This window comes from Antechinus flavipes, chromosome 3 (genome assembly GCF_016432865.1).
Source record: "Antechinus flavipes isolate AdamAnt ecotype Samford, QLD, Australia chromosome 3, AdamAnt_v2, whole genome shotgun sequence".
NCBI lineage: Eukaryota > Metazoa > Chordata > Mammalia > Dasyuromorphia > Dasyuridae > Antechinus > Antechinus flavipes.
The window spans coordinates 589806874-589827332 of NC_067400.1; the positions used below are offsets into that span (position 1 = coordinate 589806874).

The 20459-nt window shown below is 51.7% G+C and overlaps 2 protein-coding genes across 9 annotated transcripts in view; one reads left to right on the forward strand and one right to left on the reverse strand.

Annotated features, from left to right (window-relative positions):
* Positions 1-15097, forward strand: part of ZBTB17 (zinc finger and BTB domain containing 17) — a 51844-nt gene extending 36747 nt beyond the window's left edge. For 2 of the 4 annotated variants that reach the window (XM_051988474.1, XM_051988472.1), the window contains 15 exons: positions 4634-4840; positions 7744-7932; positions 8368-8499; positions 8703-8813; positions 9884-9937; positions 10444-10700; positions 10788-10930; positions 11221-11521; positions 11779-11866; positions 12016-12132; positions 12243-12363; positions 12665-12795; positions 13482-13697; positions 13812-13901; positions 14289-15097. In XM_051988474.1, the coding sequence (XP_051844434.1) occupies positions 4636-4840; positions 7744-7932; positions 8368-8499; positions 8703-8813; positions 9884-9937; positions 10444-10700; positions 10788-10930; positions 11221-11521; positions 11779-11866; positions 12016-12132; positions 12243-12363; positions 12665-12795; positions 13482-13697; positions 13812-13901; positions 14289-14557 (2424 nt within the window). In that variant the 5' untranslated portion in view covers positions 4634-4635 and the 3' untranslated portion in view covers positions 14558-15097. The remainder of the gene's footprint in view (positions 1-4633; positions 4841-7743; positions 7933-8367; positions 8500-8702; positions 8814-9883; positions 9938-10443; positions 10701-10787; positions 10931-11220; positions 11522-11778; positions 11867-12015; positions 12133-12242; positions 12364-12664; positions 12796-13481; positions 13698-13811; positions 13902-14288) is intronic. The other 2 variants (XM_051988473.1, XM_051988475.1) reach the window with 2 other exon arrangements.
* Positions 15098-17418: 2321 nt separating this feature from the next.
* Positions 17419-20459, reverse strand: part of SPEN (spen family transcriptional repressor) — a 78508-nt gene continuing 75467 nt past the window's right edge. For all 5 annotated transcript variants that reach the window (XM_051988466.1, XM_051988464.1, XM_051988463.1 and 2 more), the window contains 4 exons: positions 20042-20449; positions 19742-19936; positions 19251-19409; positions 17419-18650 (listed from right to left, as the gene is read on the reverse strand). In XM_051988466.1, coding sequence (XP_051844426.1) covers positions 18519-18650; positions 19251-19409; positions 19742-19936; positions 20042-20449 — 894 coding nt within the window. In that variant the 3' untranslated portion in view covers positions 17419-18518. The remainder of the gene's footprint in view (positions 18651-19250; positions 19410-19741; positions 19937-20041; positions 20450-20459) is intronic.

Below are 20459 nucleotides of genomic sequence, written 5' to 3' on the forward strand. Positions count from 1 at the left end.
AATTGGGATTAAGTGACTTGCCCAGGGTCACGCAGCTAAGATGTTTTCAGTGTCTGAAACCAGATTTGAATTCAGGTCGTCCTAACTTCAGGGCTGGTGCTCTGTCCATTGAAACATTTTTAATAGTAAAATAAATTTTTTTTAAAAATCAGACATGTAGAAATTTAAAAACAAAAAGGCTTTTGAGATAAATAAAATTCAGCACCCCCACCCCCCCCAAAAAAAAAAACATTGAGGCCTATAATTAGCTAATCTGAATGACAAATCCAAGAACAGATGATATGCCAAATCTTATAGCTCTAAATATATAATCCTTAAAGAAAATAATTAGAAATTATTATGCCCAAATATGTGCCAACAAAACTGACTCTGTATAAAAGAAATGGGCATTTATAAAAATATAAAAGCTCAATATTAATAACACAAGCAGTAGATAATCCAAACAACTCAATTTCAGAAATAGAAATTAAGGAAGCCACAAATGATCTCCCAACAAAAACAAAAAAAAAAAAAGCCACATTTAGATCAATTTATAATTAAATTGCATTAATCATTTAAAGAATAGTTCATCCTTCTGCTACATAATAAAGTATTCACAAAATTAGAGAACATACTTTACCAAACTAGCCCCATGAGATAAATCTGGTCCAAAACTAGTGACATAAAGTGGAGAATGGACACTGCAGACCAGCATCAGTAATTGCTATGACTCAGAAAAATATTTAGTCAAATATCAGCAAATTAACAATAAATTCAAAAAATTATTTATTGGGACCACATTGGACTTATATACCAAGAATATGGATCAACATTAGGAGAATTATAAACAAATTATGTTATTAGCAAAAAATAAAAATCTCATTAATAGATGCAAGAAAAAATCCTTGAAATGTAGCATGTATTCATCTAAATAGTAAAAGACTGAAAAATAGAGTTAGTTCAATGGAACAGAATAGACAAGGAACAAAAAACTATGGAATTCCCTAACAGTCTTCACTAAAACAGAAAACTTGAAACAAGAGTTCCAACTTCATTAAAAAAACAAACTACTGGAAAAACTGTAAACCTGAAAGAAATTAGCCTCATACTACTACCTTACACCATATGCCAGATTGATATGCTTTTTAAAAGTATGAATAGGTGATGTTAACTTAAAAAAAGGAATATAGACAGTTGAAAAGCTGCTGCACAAACAAAATTAATGCACTTAAGGAGGGAAATTCTCAAATGAGAAGGGGAAAAAAGAAGTATTGGATAGCTGTACTAAAGGATTCATATCCAAGATATCCAACAATTAACAGATACATATATGCATGGTATTCCAAAACTCTTGGTAGACTTTGAAGATATTAAAGCTTAAATGGACTAATACTTTTGAAGTGTGTGTAGTATGTGTAAAAAGAGAGTCAACAAAAGCTATTCCTTAAGTCAGTCAGTAAAGATGCAGTCAGAGAATAGAAACATAATTCTCAAAAGAATTGCAAACTTTTAACAACCATATGAAAGAATGCTCTAAGTCATTAATAATAAGAGAAATGTAAATCAAAACAGTTTCATCTCACATCTTGAAAATTGATAAAGATGTAAAATGTCAAAGTTTGGGGTAGGGGCATTGGCAGGCATTTGGGAAAACAGGCAGACTCATCATTCTGAAATCAGATCATTTCCAGCGTAGATTGCATGACTTTATTATGCCCCTAACCATGTCACTTACTTCTTCCCCACCTTTAAGCTTCTTTTTATGTACTGTCCCCCTTCCCAATTTAATTGTGAACCCCTTGAGTACAAGGACTATCTTTTGTCTTTCTCTGTATCCCCAGCACTTAGTACAATGCCTGGCATATAATAAATAACCACTTAATAAATACTTATTGACTGACTTTGAGAATAGTGTCACTAAAATCTGGAGAAAAGAGATATCAAGGAGAAGAGGATTGGCAATGTCAGAAGCATTGGTAAAGGGTGTAAAGAGGATAAGGTTTGAGAAAAGGTCATTAGATTTCACAATTAAAAAATCATTAGTAACTTCAGAGAAAGCAGTTTTGGTGGAATAACCAAGTTGGTAGCCAGATTGAGGAGAGCTAAGAAATTCGTGAAAGGAGACACCTTTTATATATGGCCTTTTCATGGAGTTAAGTCAAGAAAGGTAATAGTGATAGAGACAATTGTTAGCAAGGATTGATGGAACAAATAAGGTTTTTTTGGCTTTTTTTTTTTTTTTTTTTGAGGATTAGGGACACATGGACAGATTTTTAGGTAATAGGGAATGGACCAATAGGCCAGGAAGGGTTGGAAATTAGTGCAGAAGTAAAAATGATTGAGGGGTTTTGATTCTGTTCTCAGATACTTGCTATTATATGACTGGGTGAAATTGAGATTAAAACACTTAAACCCTCAGCCTCAGTTTCCTCATGTGTAAAAATAAGATATATAATAACCTCTGCCCCAGAGAGGTTGTAAGAGATGATAAGATAATGTGTGTACAACATTCAATTTTGATAACAAAACCCAGGAGGAAGAGCCAGAAATATGAGTTCCCTTCAGAATAATTACTAATATATAAAATATAATCCACTAATATAAGATTAATATAAATACAACTGACCTCTGTTTTTTGTGATCGTGGATTCTTTGACAATCTGAAAGTTAAAGAGGAACATGGGCACATTAATACAGTTGGTGAAGCTTTGAATTAATCCAGTGGGTCTGAAAAATGATTTGTATCTGTGAGACTCAGTGATCATATTACCACACTGATACCTCAAAGAGGTTAATGACTAGAAGAATAGTCCCACATATAACAAACTATTCAAAGCTGCATTTTGGTGTAGTCATACAACATTTGGAAATAACTTCCCTTAAGGTTAAGGAATGGCTGTACTACCTGCATACATGCCGTGATAAAATATCACAGTGGAAATAGGGAACATTGGCAATTTAAAGAAACAGGGAATTATATGAAAATGATTCAGTGCAAGGAAGCCACATGAAGAGAATGATACACAGGGCCATACCGTGATTGAATGAAAACTGTACCAAGAGACCACCTCGGAGTCACCAAAATGGCCGGTGTTGGTTTTGAAGAATACGGGATGCACTACATCCGCACCTTGTACTAGACAGGGAAGAGACTCTGTTGTCTAGCCTGGTTGTTTTGCATGTTGCTTATGCTTCTTTTCTTGCTGAAATACTCAGGAGGGAGGAGTGTGTGAAACGTAAAGAGAAATGTCAGCTGTTCAGCCATGTCCAACTCTTGGCAGTCCCTTGGCAGATATCCTAGAGTGGTCGATCACTGCCTTCTCCAGCTTATTTTACTGAGGCATACAGAACGAAGTGACTTGCTCAGGGTCACACAGCCAGTAAGGGTCTGAGGCAGGAATTGCACTTAGGGAGAGAAGTCTGCTTGACTCCAGGCCCAGCGCTCAGTGCACTCTCTGTCCATTGAGAAATGACTTTTATAAAAGGCATCAGCTTTTAAAATGTCAGAAATGATTGATGAGGAACAAAATGAAAAGACAGAGCAGGAGCAAGATGGAGGGGAACCAGAAACATGGTGGTGAATCTAAGGTGGTGAGAAGGGCTGTTGGAGTTGGCCCACGTGTAAGCAGTAGTGAGGAAGACCACGGGCTTCCAAGGTGGTGGTTATTGTTGGGTTCCTTGTCATGATTTGTCCAGTTTCCTGTTCCCTCCTTTCTCACTGAATTTGTGATCCAAAGGCCTACTACAAGCCATTCTAGACCAGCAGGGACCAGGGCTTAGCAATGAAAGCTTGGAGTGTCATGGACCTCACCTCTATCTCCAAAGTTCCCTCTGTCCTCTGCTTGGACTACTGGAGGGCAGAGTCAGGGAGAACAGTCTAGCCCTTGCCCAGGTACCTTCTCCCTTTCCTTCCCTCCCCACCACTCACTTTCAGTAGCTCTGATCAGTGTAGTTTTCCTCCATTAGATCATACTCCTTGAGGGCAAAGATTTTATTGTGTCCCATTTTTTGCTCCATGCTTGGCACCTAGTAGATGCTTAATAATGCCTTTTTTTTTTTAAACTATTGTCAGATGTCATGGGGATTAGGGGCCTTGTGATATCAGCCAGCCTTTTTGATGCCTTTTTTTCCTGTGCTGTGGGCTCGAGCTCTGGCCTCCAGCAGCTTACTTTCTTGCAGTCCTGTTCCCTTTAGATTCCCAGAGCAGGCTGTGGTCTTGCCCACCTGACCATGTCATATACATCTTTGTTCTACCCTGGGTTTTTGTAATATCTTGTTCCAAGTCTTGGACCAGGAGTCACAAGACCGCAGTTCTAGTCCCTGGTCTGCAGTGAATTAGGCATGTGACCTTGGCCTTCAAAAAGTCATTGGTCTGAAAGTGGATTCAAGCATGTTCATAGGGACCAGAAAGAAGGTTTGTAAAATCAGCTGGAAAAGCTGGCTGTTTTGTCATTTTTATAAATCTGTAGCTAAAATCAGACCTACAGCAAGCTTCTTCCTGTCTTTCCCTGATTCTTCCACAAAGTTCATTAAGAGTTGATTTCTAGCTAAGTATGATAGCACTGGTTCATGTTCTTCCCTATTAACTGACGATCTGATGAAGGCCAGGTTGGGTCCCAGGGCTCAGCTGTCCTTCTTGCTTTTTTTCTTCCAGCCATGGATTTCCCGCAACATAGCCAGCTGGTCCTGGAGCAGTTGAATCAGCAGCGGCAGCTGGGCCTGCTGTGTGACTGCACCTTTGTGGTGGACGGAATCAACTTTAAGGCCCACAAGGCCGTGCTGGCGGCTTGCAGTGAGTACTTCAAGATGCTCTTTGTGGACCAAAAGGACGTGGTGCACCTGGACATCAGTAACGCGGCAGGTACCCGGGCTACGTGAGGTTGAGCTCTGCAAGGAGCCGGGAAGCCGCTCTTCCTGCTGGAAGGCTTCCCTATGCCCTACCTGGGCTGTTCAGCGCTCCTGACAGGACACTCACACCACAGCCCCTGGTCTCCAGGGGTCAGAATGGGTCCATTGCTATGCCCTGCCCTTAGAGCCACAGGCAGCAGAGGTGGCTAAAAGGGAGAATGGGATTGTAGCATGGGGAGAGCAGAGATGAGTGAGCAGGATGAAGATGGTAGAAGCAAATTCACATGTGCTTAGGTTTTCTTGTCTGGGCCCCAAGCCAAGCTGCACTCTGATGTGCATCTCAGGCAAGATGTTTCATTGTGACCCCTCCCTGCATCCTCCTCTGCATTAGCCTCCATGAGAAGCAACCAACTTTCAATGTTTTGACCTGAATGATTACAAAATAATGACTCACATCAGGGAGAGGAGCAGTTTCTGAAGTTGGAAATGGGAATTTTTATTTTTTTAAAATGGAGTGTGGTGGTAAGACCCTGGATTTTGAGTCTGAGGGCCCAGATTTTAATCTCCAACTCAGCTTCTTGGGGTCTTTGTGATCCAGAGATATTTACTCTGCTTGGCCCTCCTGTGTAAAAAGAGCTAGGTTGTCTTGAGTGACCCTTTTCAGCCTGTGTCCCATATTCTAAGAGTATTGTCCCTTGCTGCATGCTATGTCCTGGGTGACAACTTGATCCTAATTCTTGCTCTGGCTAGTTCAGACAGCAGCCGGCTCCATGGCACTCCGACCCCAGAAGCTCTAAATTCCAAGCTCCGGGGCTCATTACCTGAGGATGACAAAGATGGAAAGACTTGGCTTTAGAACCAAGCTTTCCAGACCTTTTCCATGTGAACTTGTCAGGGCACATAATGCCCTCTCTGCCTTTCTAATCTCAATCTTGGGTCCCCCAAACTCCACCCAGTCAAGCTTTGGCCAAGGGATTGAGGGATTCGGTGTGACCCACCTGGGACGTCTTCATGGAGTGGTCAGGGGTCAGGACACCTGGCTGGGATGCAGGCCTTGGGACAGAGCACAGTTGTGGGAAAGAATGAGACTCAGTACTTCAGGGATTCCTTACTTGCTGATATGAGTGGCTCCATATCACCTTAATGGGTGGTGTTAGTCATTGGTTACCCTCCCCCTCACAAATTCTTCACTAGGCACTCACCCTTTTAGAAATGGACCCTCCTCTACCATTTGCTAGACTGACTTTTAGAAAACAGACATAAGTCTGTAAGCCTTTACATAATATAGTTTAGAAAGCAGCTGTTCAGCTTCTGATCTGTTGTGGGCAGAGCACTTTGCCAGGTGCTTGGGGAGATAGTTTAGAGAAAACAGTTCTTGCCCTTAAGGAGGATGGTAGTGGGATAAGAGAGCGATTCAGATCACCATCAGGCAAGCCCAGAGAGACTTGCACATAGTGCTGTAGGTGGATTTGGGGAATGAGACTAAGAGTCTATGGAGAAAAGGGGAAGGGGGCACTTGAGGCAAAGAGAAGGAGCCAAAGGTATCCCTGAAGTAGAAGAGTTGTCCAACTAGATTGGAGTGAGGAGAATGTGGGAGAGTGGGCAGTGAGCTCTGCGAGACCCGAGGGCAAGCCCTGCCTCTGAGGGAGCCTAACCATCTGGTCCTTGTCCCTGCTCACTCTCTAGAACCACCTGGTGCCAAGCAGGTGCTAATCTGTGCTGCAAGAGGGCATTTCCTTATTAGGAGTTCCTCAGTAGCAGCAAGGCTGGGCTTGGTCCGGAGAAGAACTAGGTTCAGAACTCACTTCAGACACCCATTAGCTGGGCAGCCCTGAGCAAGATACCTCACTTCTTTGAGCATCCCATTTCTCCATCTGTAAAGTAGCCATGATCACAGTACCTCCTTCACAAGGTCACTTGGAGGATCCAATATCATATCAAATATGTGTAAAGGGTTTTGTACACCCTAAGAGGGCCATATCTGTGAAAGCTTCTCATTGTTATCCCAGTGAAATCACAAATATCCTGCAGCAGTGAAGAAGGAAATAATATAGGAGAAGGATAGAAAGGTAGGGTTGTGCCTATTGGAGGGCATTGAATGCCAGGCCAAAGAGATCTGAACTTCACTGACAGACAGTAGAGCACCCTGGAAGATCTTTAAGCAGTGAAGCGATGTGTCCTGATCTCCATGTGGAAGGGTTGTCTGGTGCCCATGTTGAGGCGATGCCAGAGACAGGAGAGGGCGCGACTGAGGCTGGTGGGCCTTGGTTCAGGTGCCCACTCAAGTCGGCCAGTGGGGATGGGAGGGAGGGAGAGCCTTGGAAGAGGAAATCAGTGGAGTCCGGTCACTGAGGAGACAAGGGAGAGGAAACTGTGCAGAAATCCTGACATTTTGAAGGCAGGAAACCAGGTAAGCAGCGGTGCCCCCTCACAGACAGGAGCAAGTCCACAGGAAGAGCAGACTGAGGCAGGAGGAAAGAGCTCCGATCTGGGTCTGCCGAGGCTGTGGACCTCCAGGAGCTGGTGGGTACTTTGCCCGCACTTGGGAAGATCAGGACCAGAGGGGATCCCCAGAGCCCCTTAGGGCCTGGCCACCTTTCAGGCTTCACCAGGCCACTCTCCAAGCCGGCTTGAGATGGAAGGGAAGAGCTGCAATCCCTTCAGATCTCCCCGGGGTGCTCTAGAGTTAGGATCTCCATCATCCCTTGTTGAAGTTGCCTCTGGATCCCGAGTGGGTCATTATCAGGAACCCACATGACTCTCCAACTTTGTCCCTCCTTCACCTTTTCAGTCTGTCTCTACCAAAGAGACTAGGAATCCCCAGAGCAGGAAGATGGAGAAGCTTAGGCTTTCTTCTAGAGCAGCAAGTTTGTCCTGGGAGGCTCCCCGGCCTGACCAGCATCCGTGTCCTCACAGGTCTGGGCCAGGTGCTGGAATTCATGTACACGGCCAAGCTGAGCCTGAGCCCTGAGAACGTGGAGGACGTGCTAGCTGTGGCGGGCTTCCTCCAGATGCAGGACATTGTCAGCGCCTGCAATGCCCTCAAGTCTCTTCCCGGGTCCGCTTCCAGTGCCTCGGAGAAGCTAGAACCAGCGGAGCCCGACGGTAAGCCGAGCCAGGGCCTCGGCTGGCACAGAGAGGCAGGGGGCTTGAGCTTCAGGCATGCCCCTTACTGGCCAACTGCAAGGATGTCAGCCAGTCCTTTATCTACCTGGGCCTCAGTTTTCTCATCTGTAAAAATGGAGACAGTGGGTCCTGCCTGCTTTGGAAAGGCACGGTAAGGTCAGGGATTGAAGGGCCTTTGCCAAGTCTGAAATGCTGGTCTTGACTTGGTTCTCCGGGAGTCAGCTCCTCCTCTGCATAGTTTAGGTGCCTCTTAGGCCTCTGCTCAGGAAAAGGGTTGCCCTTACCCCCAGCGCCTGCCACCGGGTATCAGGAGGGAGGAGTCTGAGGTGCCTACTGCGCGGGGAGAGCCAGCAGGAGTGGCGGATTCCTCTCCTGGCCGGTTGGAAAGCAGGACTCTTGTGCCTCTGTCCTCAGGGGAGGAAAAGAAGGCCGAGGAGGAGAAGAAGGCCGCAGCCGCCGCCCTCAGCGAGCTGGACCGAGCACGACTCAGCGGGGAAAGGAAAGGCGAGCCGGGAGCCCGGACCCAGAGCGGCGGGGATGGGCTTGGTGAGTAGTGCAGAAGGGCCCTTGTGGATGGGGGAGCACCATCTCTGGGCCTCGGGAGGGCCTCTTCTCGGAAATAGAACTTCCCCTGAATTGGGGAGGCTCTGAAATAGAGGGTCTCCTGGGCTCCCAAGGGAGGAGGGGAGTAACGGGGCGGGGTTCAGCTCCCGCCCGCTGCTCCCTCACTGGTGGCGCTCCGTGCTAAGGTGCAGAGAGCGAGAAGGAAGCCGAGTGCCAGGAGCCGGCGCCTGCAGAGACCGGACCCAGCCCTGTGGGTACACCTCTTGAGGTACTCCTGTCACAGAGATCACTGCAAGGTAGAGACTAGACTTTCCTTCACACTGCGCTTGACTCCCCGGTGCCGTCTGTTCCACCTAGGATCTCCCCACTGCACCCCCACAGGCTCGGGTCCCATCTCCTCCTGAAAAATGGAAATCCTTGTTCTTGTTAAAGGGGTCACTGAGCTCAGCTGTAGATGGAGGATACCTGGGCGCTGGCCCCGCCCCTCTAGGAGCTTATCCAATTGGGAGAAGTTGGTGGGGTGGGCTGCCCACGGGTCAGCTGAGAGTGAGAAGGGCAGAGCCCAGGCTGGCACAAGGCTGAAGGAGAGTTGGGGAGCTGCTAGTGGGGATGGGTCGCTTGAAGGAAGTGATAACTGGGGGCTTTGAAGGAGAAAAATAGAGAGGGGATGTGGTAGCAAAGGAACCTCTCCTGGGCTTGGGAGGCATCAGCAGGAGGGGAAAACATTGGGGCACTAAAGTAGGCAGGAACTTGGATAGGTGCTGAGAGGGCTGCCAGCCCCTGGGGCTGGAGTTGGCTGATAATGGGCACTACTGGTTTCTTGAATTGAATTACTGACTCCTGCTCTCCAAGAACTTCCTCCTGTCCCAGAAGACCATCTCCTTGCTGCTTGTTCTTCTCCCCCTGAAGGCCAACCCCAATCCTTCCTTGGAAGACTGTCTCTTTCCATTTTTCCTTCTCTGTTTCTCTGTCTCCCTTCTCTCCTTTTTTTTCCTTCTCTGTTTCTCTGTCTCCCTTTTCTCCTTTTTTTCTCTCTCGCTGTCTCTCTGTTTCTGTCTCTGTCTCTGTCCCTCTTTCATGCAATTCCACTTGGTTGCTGAGAGGTAAGACAGGGACCTATTGTCTCCATTTTAATTTTCTTTACCATGAACGTAGTGACCATTATCAAAGACAGCCTTTCAAATAGACACACACTAGTTTTGTTTTAAAAAAAAAAAAAAAGATAGATACAAACAGTAAACATTTTGTTTAAGGGGTCAAAATGTTGCTGTTGGCTTTGGTCCAGTAGCCCTGTTATTCTGCTCTTGGTTCCAGGTCCTCATCCTAACCTTTTCCCCTTCTCTTTCTCCTGTCACTCTCTTTTCAGAGGGGGAAGCTGAGAGCCAGAGAAGTGACACCGTTCACCCAAATGACCCAGCAGGTCAGTCCCCGAACCAGGATCCTGGTGCTGGGGGGCCCTGGTCTGAGGACTCCTGAGCTGCTCCTCCCAGACTGTGTTGTCCCAAGGAGGACCCCTTCCCTGTCTCAGACTAATCTTCCCCTGCCACACGCCCTCCCTTCCCAATTCCTAAAGGCAGCTACAATCTGAAACATGAATTTTAGCACTTCCTCTTATGTTTTGACTCCCTAAAGACAACCTTAACTGTCTGTCTGGACCTTACACAGTGGCCAGCACAGTCTAGACACATGGCAGCTGCATAATAAATCTATTTTGATAGAACCATCACCCTTCTTTTTTAAAAGCCCCTAAGTGCCAATCCCAGGAGGAAATGGCCTTCCTGGATGAGACTATCCCAAAGAAGCAAGTCTTCAGAGTCCTGCCCAGGCCAGGAGTAGGGTTCAGCCTTTGGGATCCTCTCAGGGCACATGCCGGGCAGACAATTCCATGGTGCCCCCAGAGTTCCTCCAAAGTGGGTTTCATTGCAGAAATGGAGGCTGAGCCAGTGAGGGAGGATGAGGAACAGGAAGACAAGAGCCCAGAAGGAGCAGCCCTAGGGGAGACGAGCCCGGCCGAGGAGGGCGGGCCGCAGCTCGAGAACGGAGATGCCCCCGAGGAGAACGAAGAATCTGGAGGCACAGATTCTGGGCAGGAGAACGCGGGGGAGGCTCGGGTCTTACGCTCGGGCACCTACAGCGACCGCACGGAGTCGAAGGCCTACGGCTCAGTCATTCACAAGTGTGAGGTAGCTCTCGGCCTAGCAGCCCCCGTCCGTCTCGCTCCCCAGAGCCGCCTCTCGCCCCCTCACCCCGAGCTCTGCCGTTGTCCATAGGACTGTGGGAAGGAGTTCACTCACACGGGAAACTTCAAGCGGCACATCCGCATCCACACCGGAGAGAAGCCCTTCTCGTGCCGGGAGTGTAACAAGGCCTTCTCTGACCCCGCGGCCTGCAAGGCCCATGAGAAAACACACAGGTACAGGCAGCCCCGGGGGTCCGTTGGCCGACCCTAAAAGGATGTCCCACCAGTTCATGTTGGCAGTTAGGAAGGGATCCTGCTCAGAGGCCACCTAGTCTCCCCTTCTGTAGCATCTCTTAGCCCTGCCTTCCTGCCCCCCACCCTTACCTTGTTCCAGAGCTACCCCCTACCCCTCTCCCCCTCCCCCCCAGTTCCAGCTGGGGGACCGTTCCTGTGGAGAGCTTGGCTGGCCCAGGGCCTGGGATGGCTGAGGCTAGCCCCCGCTCACCTTGGCACCCCCTCCCCAGCCCCCTGAAGCCCTACGGCTGTGAGGAGTGCGGCAAGAGCTACCGGCTCATCAGCCTGCTCAACCTGCACAAGAAGCGCCACACAGGGGAGGCCCGCTACCGCTGCGACGACTGCGGCAAGCTCTTCACCACCTCGGGCAACCTGAAGCGCCACCAGCTGGTGCACAGCGGGGAGAAGCCCTACCAGTGTGACTACTGCGGGCGCTCCTTCTCCGACCCCACCTCCAAGATGCGCCACCTGGAGACCCACGACACCGACAAGGAGCACAAGTGCCCACACTGCGACAAGAAGTTCAACCAGGTGGGGGTCATGGAGCCCTCCAAACTCAGGACTGCCCCGGGGCTAAAGGGACGATTAGACTAAGGTTTGGTCCCTCAGAAATGGCGGCTGTGTGCGGGGGTGGCAGGATGAGGCGGGCAGCTTCCTGAGGGGAGTCCTAACCTGTTAACGGGCACCAGAGTCTCGGGGGCCTGAGGCAGGCCATTGGCCAAAGGGAGCTTAGCATGCCCCTCAGCGTGCCGCCTCTGAGGCTCCTCCCACCCTCTTCCGGAGTACAGGTGGGCAACCTGAAAGCGCATCTAAAGATCCACATTGCTGACGGACCCCTGAAGTGCAGGGAGTGCGGCAAGCAGTTCACCACCTCAGGTAGAGATGCCGGCCCTTTCCCTTCCCCTCCTCTTCTCCCCTCCCCCACCTCCCTCCCCCTGCCCTGCCCGATCTGCTTCTTCCTGGCTCCCTCCCCCCAGCCTTGCCCTCAGTGCTGCCCACCTCTTCCCCCTCCTCCATTGTTCCAGGAAACCTGAAGCGGCACCTTCGCATCCACAGTGGGGAGAAGCCTTATGTCTGTGTCCATTGTCAGAGGCAGTTTGCAGACCCGGGTGCCCTGCAGAGGCACGTGCGCATCCACACAGGTGAGCGGCTGCTCCGGGCTGTAGGGGCGGGGGGCGAGGGGGCTCCCCGGGGGGCAGGGGTGAGACTCACTCACGCTGCCCCCTGTCTCCACATGCCCGTCCTGCTCCAGGAGAGAAGCCGTGCCAGTGCCTCATCTGCGGGAAGGCTTTCACTCAGGCCAGCTCCCTCATTGCCCACGTGCGCCAACACACCGGCGAGAAGCCCTACGTCTGTGAGCGCTGCGGCAAAAGGTGACTGCCTCCCCGGGGCACCAGCTCGCGCTTCCCATCTCCGTGCCAGCCACTTCCCCCTTCGAGCCCATCCTTCCGTCCCTGGGACTCTTTGCCAAGAGTGACAAGCCTTGCATCTGGAGGCAGAGGATCTGGGTTTGGATCCCGACTCTTGGGTTTGCTGCTCTCCCTTTCTCTCTGGTCCTGTTGAATTCGGGGGCTCAGCTAGCTGTCTCTGAAGTTCCTCTTAGTGTCCAATAGCAGGGGAGGGGGCCCAGTCCCTTGCACTCGCTCCCATCTCATTTTGACCCTCCCCTCGCAGGTTTGTCCAGTCTAGCCAGCTGGCCAACCACATCCGCCACCACGACAACATCCGCCCGCACAAGTGCAGCGTGTGCAGCAAGGCCTTTGTCAATGTGGGGGATCTCTCGAAGCACATCATCATCCACACGGGTGGGTCCTGGGCGGGGGAGCCCCCGGGAGGCGGCAGGCTCAGGGACAGGGCTTAGTTTGGAGTCAGGGGGTGTCTCTGGAGCAGGCAGGGCCCAGGAGAAGGACCCCGGGAGAACGAGGGCTGTCCGGCCTCCTACGGAGACTCCGAGGACGCCCGCTCCCCAGTGCCTCGGCCTCCCGGGCTGTGTCTCCTCTCCCGGCTTTACACTTGGTGGTCTTGACCCATGCTCTGGCCTTCTTTCCCTGGACATGTCAGGAATGGGACAGTGAGGGGCAGGGGCAGGGCCATTGGGGGTTAAGGCGGACGCCAGGCCGGGGCTCAGAGGTGACTTTGTTCCCCGTCCTCCCCTGCCTCCTAAACCCACTCCTCCCACAGAATCTAGTTCAGGTGTCAGACTCCAGTCCCAGGCATGTTCCACGAGCAGTGCTCCCTTTGGGATGGGAAGTCACCAGGCAGTCTGAGACTCCGACCCCCCCCGGCCCACTGCTTTCCCGCCCCTCATGCCTGGTGGGGGCCTGTACGCACACAGCGCTCCTTCCTCCTGGAGCCGCCCCCCCTGCAGAGCCTCTGAGCGCCTCCCTGGGCAGCGGCCCCAGGACGGGGTCCTCAGCCCTTCGGGGCTGCTCCAGTGGAGCTCCCTCAGCCGGGGAGGCTGGGCCGTGACGCTGCCCTTCTCCCTGCCCAGGGGAAAAGCCCTTCCTCTGTGACAAGTGTGGACGCGGCTTCAACCGTGTGGACAACCTTCGCTCCCACGTGAAGACGGTTCACCAGGGCAAGGCGGGCATCAAGATTGTGGAGCCGGACGAGGGGGACGAGGTCAATATCGTCACCGTGGCCTCGGATGACATGGTCACCCTGGCCACGGAGGCCCTGGCCGCCACGGCCGTCACCCAGCTCACAGGTGGGAGAAGGGGGAGGGGAGCACGGCGGGCGGGTCTCGGGACGGAGGTGGCCGGTGCAGGGGGCAGGGATGACCTCGCTCAGCGCCCCCCTTGTCCTCCCCCTCACCCCACAGTGGTGCCTGTTGGGGCCGCAGTGACGGCGGATGAGACGGAAGCCCTGAAAGCTGAGATCACCAAAGCCGTGAAGCAGGTGCAGGAAGCAGGTGAGGGGGCTGGGGTCAGCCCAGAGGGAGGGGGGGACCCCATCGTCCTGGCCCCAGCCCGGGGCGCCCCTGTGGCACCAGTGGAAGAAAATAGGGCAGAAAAAGCATGGGGGCTGCTCACAGGAGACTGAGACAGGCTGTGCTCTCGAGGACTCGGACAAGGTGGGCACATTTCAGCCTGTGTAGGGAAGAGCTGCCCCCCCAGCTCTTCAGGCAGCGCCCGGCTGGAGGACTCCTCAGTGTGCAAAGTGTCCCTTCTTGAGCACGGGGTTCCCCCAAGGCCAAGGCAACCGGGAGAGGCCTTTCCAGTCAGGGCGGGAGGTAGCGCTTGCAGCTCCTTGTCAGGGCTCCCTAACCCCAACACGGCGTCTCTCCTGGTTCTGACAGACCCAAACACCCAGATCCTCTACGCCTGCGACTCGTGCGGTGAGAAGTTCCTGGACGCCAACAGCTTGGCCCAGCACGTCCGGATCCACACGGCCCAGGCCCTGGTCATGTTCCAAGCGGACACGGACTTCTACCAGCAGTACGGGCCGGGCAGCACGTGGCAGGCGGAGCAGGTGTTGCAGGCCGGGGAACTGCTTTTCCGCCCCAGGGAAGGGGCTGAGGGCCAGCCCGCCCTGGCAGAGCCCCCTCCACCCACTGTGGCTGAATGAAGGGAGTGGAGGTGCGGGCGACCACGGCAGACACTCCCCTCTCCTGACTATTTAAAAATGGACGGAGCACCCCGGATCCCTAGAGAATAAATTGGATTATTTTCTAAAACTCCCGGAGTTGCTGTGGGCCTGGGCAGGGAAGGGAGGGATGCTGAGGGAATGCCCAGTGCCGTTGGCAACAGCCACCCAGAAGTGCCAAGTGAGGGATGAACGTGGGCAATGATGGCGAGGGCTTTGGGCCAGGTACAAGAGGGCACGCACCTCTGGCCTCCCTCTGGAGGGGGTGACCCACCCTGGAGATGGCTCCTCCCCGCCCTGCCCTTTCTCCGCTCCCTATGAGGCTGCCTGGACCCTGCCCGTCTCCCATCCGGGTTGTGGGACTTGGTGGCCGCTTCCTCTAAGCCCAGGGCTGCCGTGGAGCTCAGAGGCCGGCCCGAAGGCCTTCCTTCTCCAGCACACGCGGGCAGGCTCGCGGCCTCTGCTCACAGACCTTCAGGGAGGGACAGACCACTAATAAATAGCGTCTGAGCACTTACAGAGCGCACAGTTTGCAAAGCACTTTATTATGTGATCTCACAGGAACCTTACAAGTCCCAAGAGGGAGACTATTGTGGCCATTTGTCGTCAGGGAAATGGGCTGTTTGAGTGGCATCCAGGTCAGAGAAGCCAAAAGTACCCGAGGCAGGGTAGGAAGGCCCCCACTAAACGCCATCCTGCTCCAGCCTGCTCTGGGACAGCTGTCCTTCCAGACCCTGCTCCTCACTGCCTCTCACATCCCACCTGATGACCCTCCTGTAGTTTCCTTTAGTTGGCACGGCCATCCAAAACTGGCGAGCGAGGACCCCCACGGCTCCGGCTTCTCGGTCACCCACCTTTGCACTCTAGCTCGACAACCTTCCGCTCTTGCTGTGCAGTGCCCGAGGGGTCCTCCACCCTCTCTGGTCATGGCACTGCCTCTCTTAATGAAGCCCCACATCTCCCCTGTGCTGACCATGCTGTCCCCATCTCGTGTGCGTGAAGTTGGGTTTGGGGCCCAAGTAGAGAACTTCCTTCTCATTCCGTCACGCCAGCTTTGGCCCCATTCACGTCCTAAAGTTCTTGCTTGTGAACAGCGTCTTAACTAAATTTCCCAACTGTGTCCAAGAGAAATATAATAAGCGTTGAGGCCGTGCTTTAGCCTCCATAATGAGGTGGCACAGAGTGCAGCGGAGGTCTCGGGGCGCTCCAGTGGGGCCCACCGTGGGCACCTGGAACCATAGCCTTGAGAGTTGCTTATTGCCCGTGCAGCTCGTCTATCTTCTCCTTAAGAGCCGCCTCAGAGACCGTTAAATGCTTTCCTGGGATCTAGCCAAGTTACGGCCAGTATCTCCCTCACCTGGTTGTCTTGTCAAAAACAGAACCCGGGATGGTCTTTGTGACCCTCGTTAAGCTCTCTCCGCTCTTTAGTCTCCCGCTTCCATCGGCTGCTCTTCCATGGCGTGAACTTTGAGGTTCTCTCACTGTCCTCAGGTCAAACATTAATGCCCAGAACGAAGTCAAAACTTGCAAATGCTTGCTCTTCTGCAGTCACCAACCATTCCTCAGCACGACCCGGACTGGAAGCCAGGTTCACTGGCTTGTAGTTGACGGCTTCCTTGTCTTTTTAAAGTGGGATTGTGGCCTTTTCTCAGTCTGCTGGTGCTCTCCCACCCTTATCCATGCACAACATTACTCTTAACTCTCACGGGAAAATTACCTGTACCTGTGTTATCAGCAGGTTTAATCCCATTGAATCTCCTGCAGCCTAGCCATGACTTTGTCAGTCAGTCCAGGGCTTGTGGGGCTCAGCCTCCAGTTCCCATCATCTTAATTTCCCCCTTTAAGAAGAATAAAAAGAATGAATTACACAGCTCATCTATCTCACCAATCTTAAAATTAAACCACTTTCAATTGCTTAACTTCGTCTGTAAAAAAGAAATGGGAGTAAATGGTGGTAACTACCTAGATGGCAGCATGTTTGCGGCCTAGCATTTAAGGGGCATGATGTTGGGATATCAAGTTCTTTGGAGAGACCTTGTTCTTCGTCTCCCAAGTTTCAGGTATTCGATGTTTTCTTCCAGTCATTTTCTCTCCCCTCTCATGGTAGTTCATGGACCCAGTAGATAGATAAGACGGAACCAGTTGCATCCCTTTTGGCTGGAGTAATCAGAGTGACACACGTCAGATGAGACGGTGTGGAAATCATGAGCTAAGGCTTGCCGCCCTCTCCCTGGCACACCTGCACCAGAGCTGACCAGGAGGCTGCCCTGTGTCGTTCCTTGAGGAAATTCAGAAGCCCACAACATTCCCAAGGGGAAATTCAATAAAGACATTATTGGCCCTAAATCTGGGCAGCAGGTTATGATTGGGGGAGGGCTGACCTCCCCAGGGTAAACCTTTTAAGAGGAGGATTTAGGGATGGATCTCCCTCGTGAACCGATCGATTCCAGATTTCAGGGGTTGGAGATGAAAACAAGGAAACAAAGCTGGCTTTAAATTTGCAGGTTCCTTTTGGTGGTTGTTTATTCTGTGTATCAAAATAATAAGTGCCTTTAATGTTACTCAAGAACCAATCGGAACTTCTGAGTTTTACAGATATTTACACCACAAAACAAACATGGTCCAAGTCCAACTTGATCTTGATAAAAACGTCTTCGTATGTACAAGATAAAATGACCCACAAGAAAGGGGATCGAGCATCAAATGATCAGAAGCGGGTGAGGGTTAAGAAATTCAAATCTGTCTGTGAACAAATGTCAGATGTGGTTGAGGGAGGAGCCTACAGGATCCAGTGTCTGCCCTCCCCAGCCTCTCAAGAGCGACAATCACATTCAAGCTCAACATGTTTTGTATTTTTTAATAAAGTTTGTAATCCAATGGACACACAAAACAAAACTGCGCTGAGAAAAAACAGTTCCATAAATTAATAAGTGTTAGAGGAGGGGGTAGGGAATAAAAAGTCTCTTTGTACAAGTGTCTAACACTCCCACATCGCGGGGCAGGGGGGGAGAAGGGGAAAGGGAGAAGGGATAGAGGAGGTTGGGGAGAATAGATGAAGGGGGAGAGGTGAGCCATGTTTAAATGAAGCGCACTTACAAATGAGTGACGATACAAAGTCTGAGTATGAAAATAAGATTTTCTCTGAAAACACATTTTTGGCACAGATTAAAAAAAAATGTATGTCAGGGGATTTGATTTTTTTTTAAAGTCAGTATTATATATATTTATATATATTATATATATATATTTATATATACACACACCCACTGAGTTCTGCATATCCCACCAGGAAGGAAAACCAAGGTTTTCCCACTGCTGTTTTTTTCCCCAATGTAAACTGTACATCCCAGATGAATTAAAGATGGTGGCAGCGGGAGAGTTGATTAAGAAAGGATGGCGGGGGTCCAGAAGAGAAAGGGAACTGGGGGTAGGGAAAGGGGGCAAAAACAATCCGATGAAATGTTCCTTGACCCCTAGTTTTCTGCAGAAGTTCCCAAGTCCTGCGTTTTGAGTCCGCGATGCGTGTTAATGTACATCAAGACATCCAGAACGTCACAGCATGTCTTCAACTGTGCAAAAGTCCAAGTCACTAATTTAGTGCAAAGGCAGTTCAGGTTTTTTTTTCTTTTTCTGTTTGTTTAAAAAAAAATTTTTTTTTAACCCCCCCCAGCCCAGGCCTTGATCTGCCTGCTGAGTGCATCGTTGTCCGTAAGCTAAAGCATCATGTAAACATACAAGGTAGCAGCACCACACCCAGTGACACACAGTCTGATCAAGGCCACGGAGGGCAGGAGGCTGGGCTTCCGGCAGCAATTTCTTCACACTCGGCTTCGGTATCATCCTCTTCCTTTTGTTGACCTGGTGGTGGTTGGTTTTGTTGTTGTCGTTTTGCTGCAGGGCCTTGGAAAGAATAAACCAACTCGGACAGCAGCCTGCCAGTGGCTCACACGGAGGCAATGATGATCATGAGGTGGGGGGAGATATTGGAGATGCTGGCTAGGAGGTCGGGGGCCAAGCGGGAGAGATGTCTCTCAGAAAACTCACAGGGAGGAAAGATCTGTAGGACATAAGCAGGCTGGAAGAGAGGAGAGAAGGACCGTTTAGACCTCATTCTCTGAACCACAATTAAATTGTACTTCTCATTTCTTCAGCAAAAACAACCATTTTCCTCACATCCCCAGACTCGATCTCCTGAATGGCTCAAAGGGCTCCCCCTCCCAAGGCAGGGACCTTGCTGCCGCCCCAAGCCCTTCCGGGCACTCACCAGTCCCATCCTGCCCGGGCACACCAATGCAGAGGCCGGGCGATGGGGAGTCTTGGGGACCCCTGCCGCTGCACCCACACTGCCAAGCCCAAGGTCAGCAGAGATGCCCTCCTCCTCCGGCCCTTTCTCCAGCTTCCCATGACCCCCCATCGGAGCTCCATGGCGTCTCTGTCTTAAGCTCCACTTCCCTTCAATGCCTGTAAAGTTTGTCCTCCTGCCCCATTCACCCCCTCCCAATGAACATTCCAACAGAAACCTGGCCACAGCTTAATTCTGGAGTGAGCTCAGACTGTGGAGAGGGAGGGAGACACTACCATGGGGCACCGTTGGCGTCAGGGTGCCGCTGGCTACCCCGCGGCCTCCCCGGGACACTTCTTCGATGACTCCCGCTCTGCAGAAGGACGCACTGACCTGATTGGAGCCCAGGTTGGCCACGTTGATGATGCCCGCGGCCTGCTTGGTCTGCAGGTAGGTGATGAAGGCGGCCTTGAGAGACTCGGTCTGACTGACGACGTCCTCCTGGTCTCGGCCGCAGGGCAGGGCCAATAACAGGCAGTAGTCGGTCTCCACCTGGGGTCAGAGATTCTGGTCAGTCAGCCGGCCACCAGCACCACGCAGCCCAGGCTCCTCTCCACGTCCCGTGAAGGAGCCCAAAGTGGCGGCTCTCTGTCCCAGCTGTCCCTCCTCACAGAGACTGAGCGCCTCTGAAGGTGAGACCGCCGGGCCTGCTGAGGCCCGGACTGCCCAAGAGTCCCCCCAAGCTCCGGGAAGCCCCCCAACCCAGGGCAGAATCGAGGCGAGCCCTTCCCATGGCCGCTGAGGAGCTGACGAAAGCAGCGGTGCCATCGGGCTCCTCCTCTTTACCTAGAAGGTGGAGCTGTTCTGACCAAAGCCACACTCACCGTCATTCTCCGAGCAACGCCGTCCAGCTGAGAGGCCTCCAGGCGCATCCTCTGGGCAATCCTCAGGGGGGGCCCCACCTCTGAAGTGGGGAGAGACCGGTGGGCCAGCACATTGTTGCCAGAGACAAAGTGGAGCTGCACGGCCGCAGTGTCGTTCTTCAGAGCCAGGAGGCCCTGCCACACAATGGGGTACTTCTACGGGACAGGGAAAGGGGAGTAAGCACCCCAGAAAAGGGAGGGATCCAGGGCCGGACCCAGCCCAGCCAGCAGACGGCATGCTCTCCCTTCCCCCACACTCACCTTCAGGAGCTGAACCATATCAACAGGTCTCTGGGAAATGGGTTGAGGAGATAATTCTTGCTTGATGACAGGCTGAGATTCTGAGCGTGGTAATCCTGATGGGGCCCCGGGACCAGAGGTCGTGGGGATCAAGAGGGGTTGCTTGGACCCTGCCTGTGGGGCATGAGGGGATGGCAGGTCTGTCTTGATGGAGACGGCCACAGGGGACGGATAAGAGGTCTGACTGGCTTCCGCCTGCGCCCGCTGAATGTGGAGATGGGAATCGAGCTGACTTGAGAGTCGACTTCCGGCCGCGTGGGGGGTCTGCTCCGGGCCTCCCGTCTGCGTGGCCTTAACGTCCTGGGAAACCTGAGGGGTTTTGCTGCGCACAGGCTGGCTAGGATGAGCGTGTTCGCCTTCAGCTGGGACCTAGGAACGA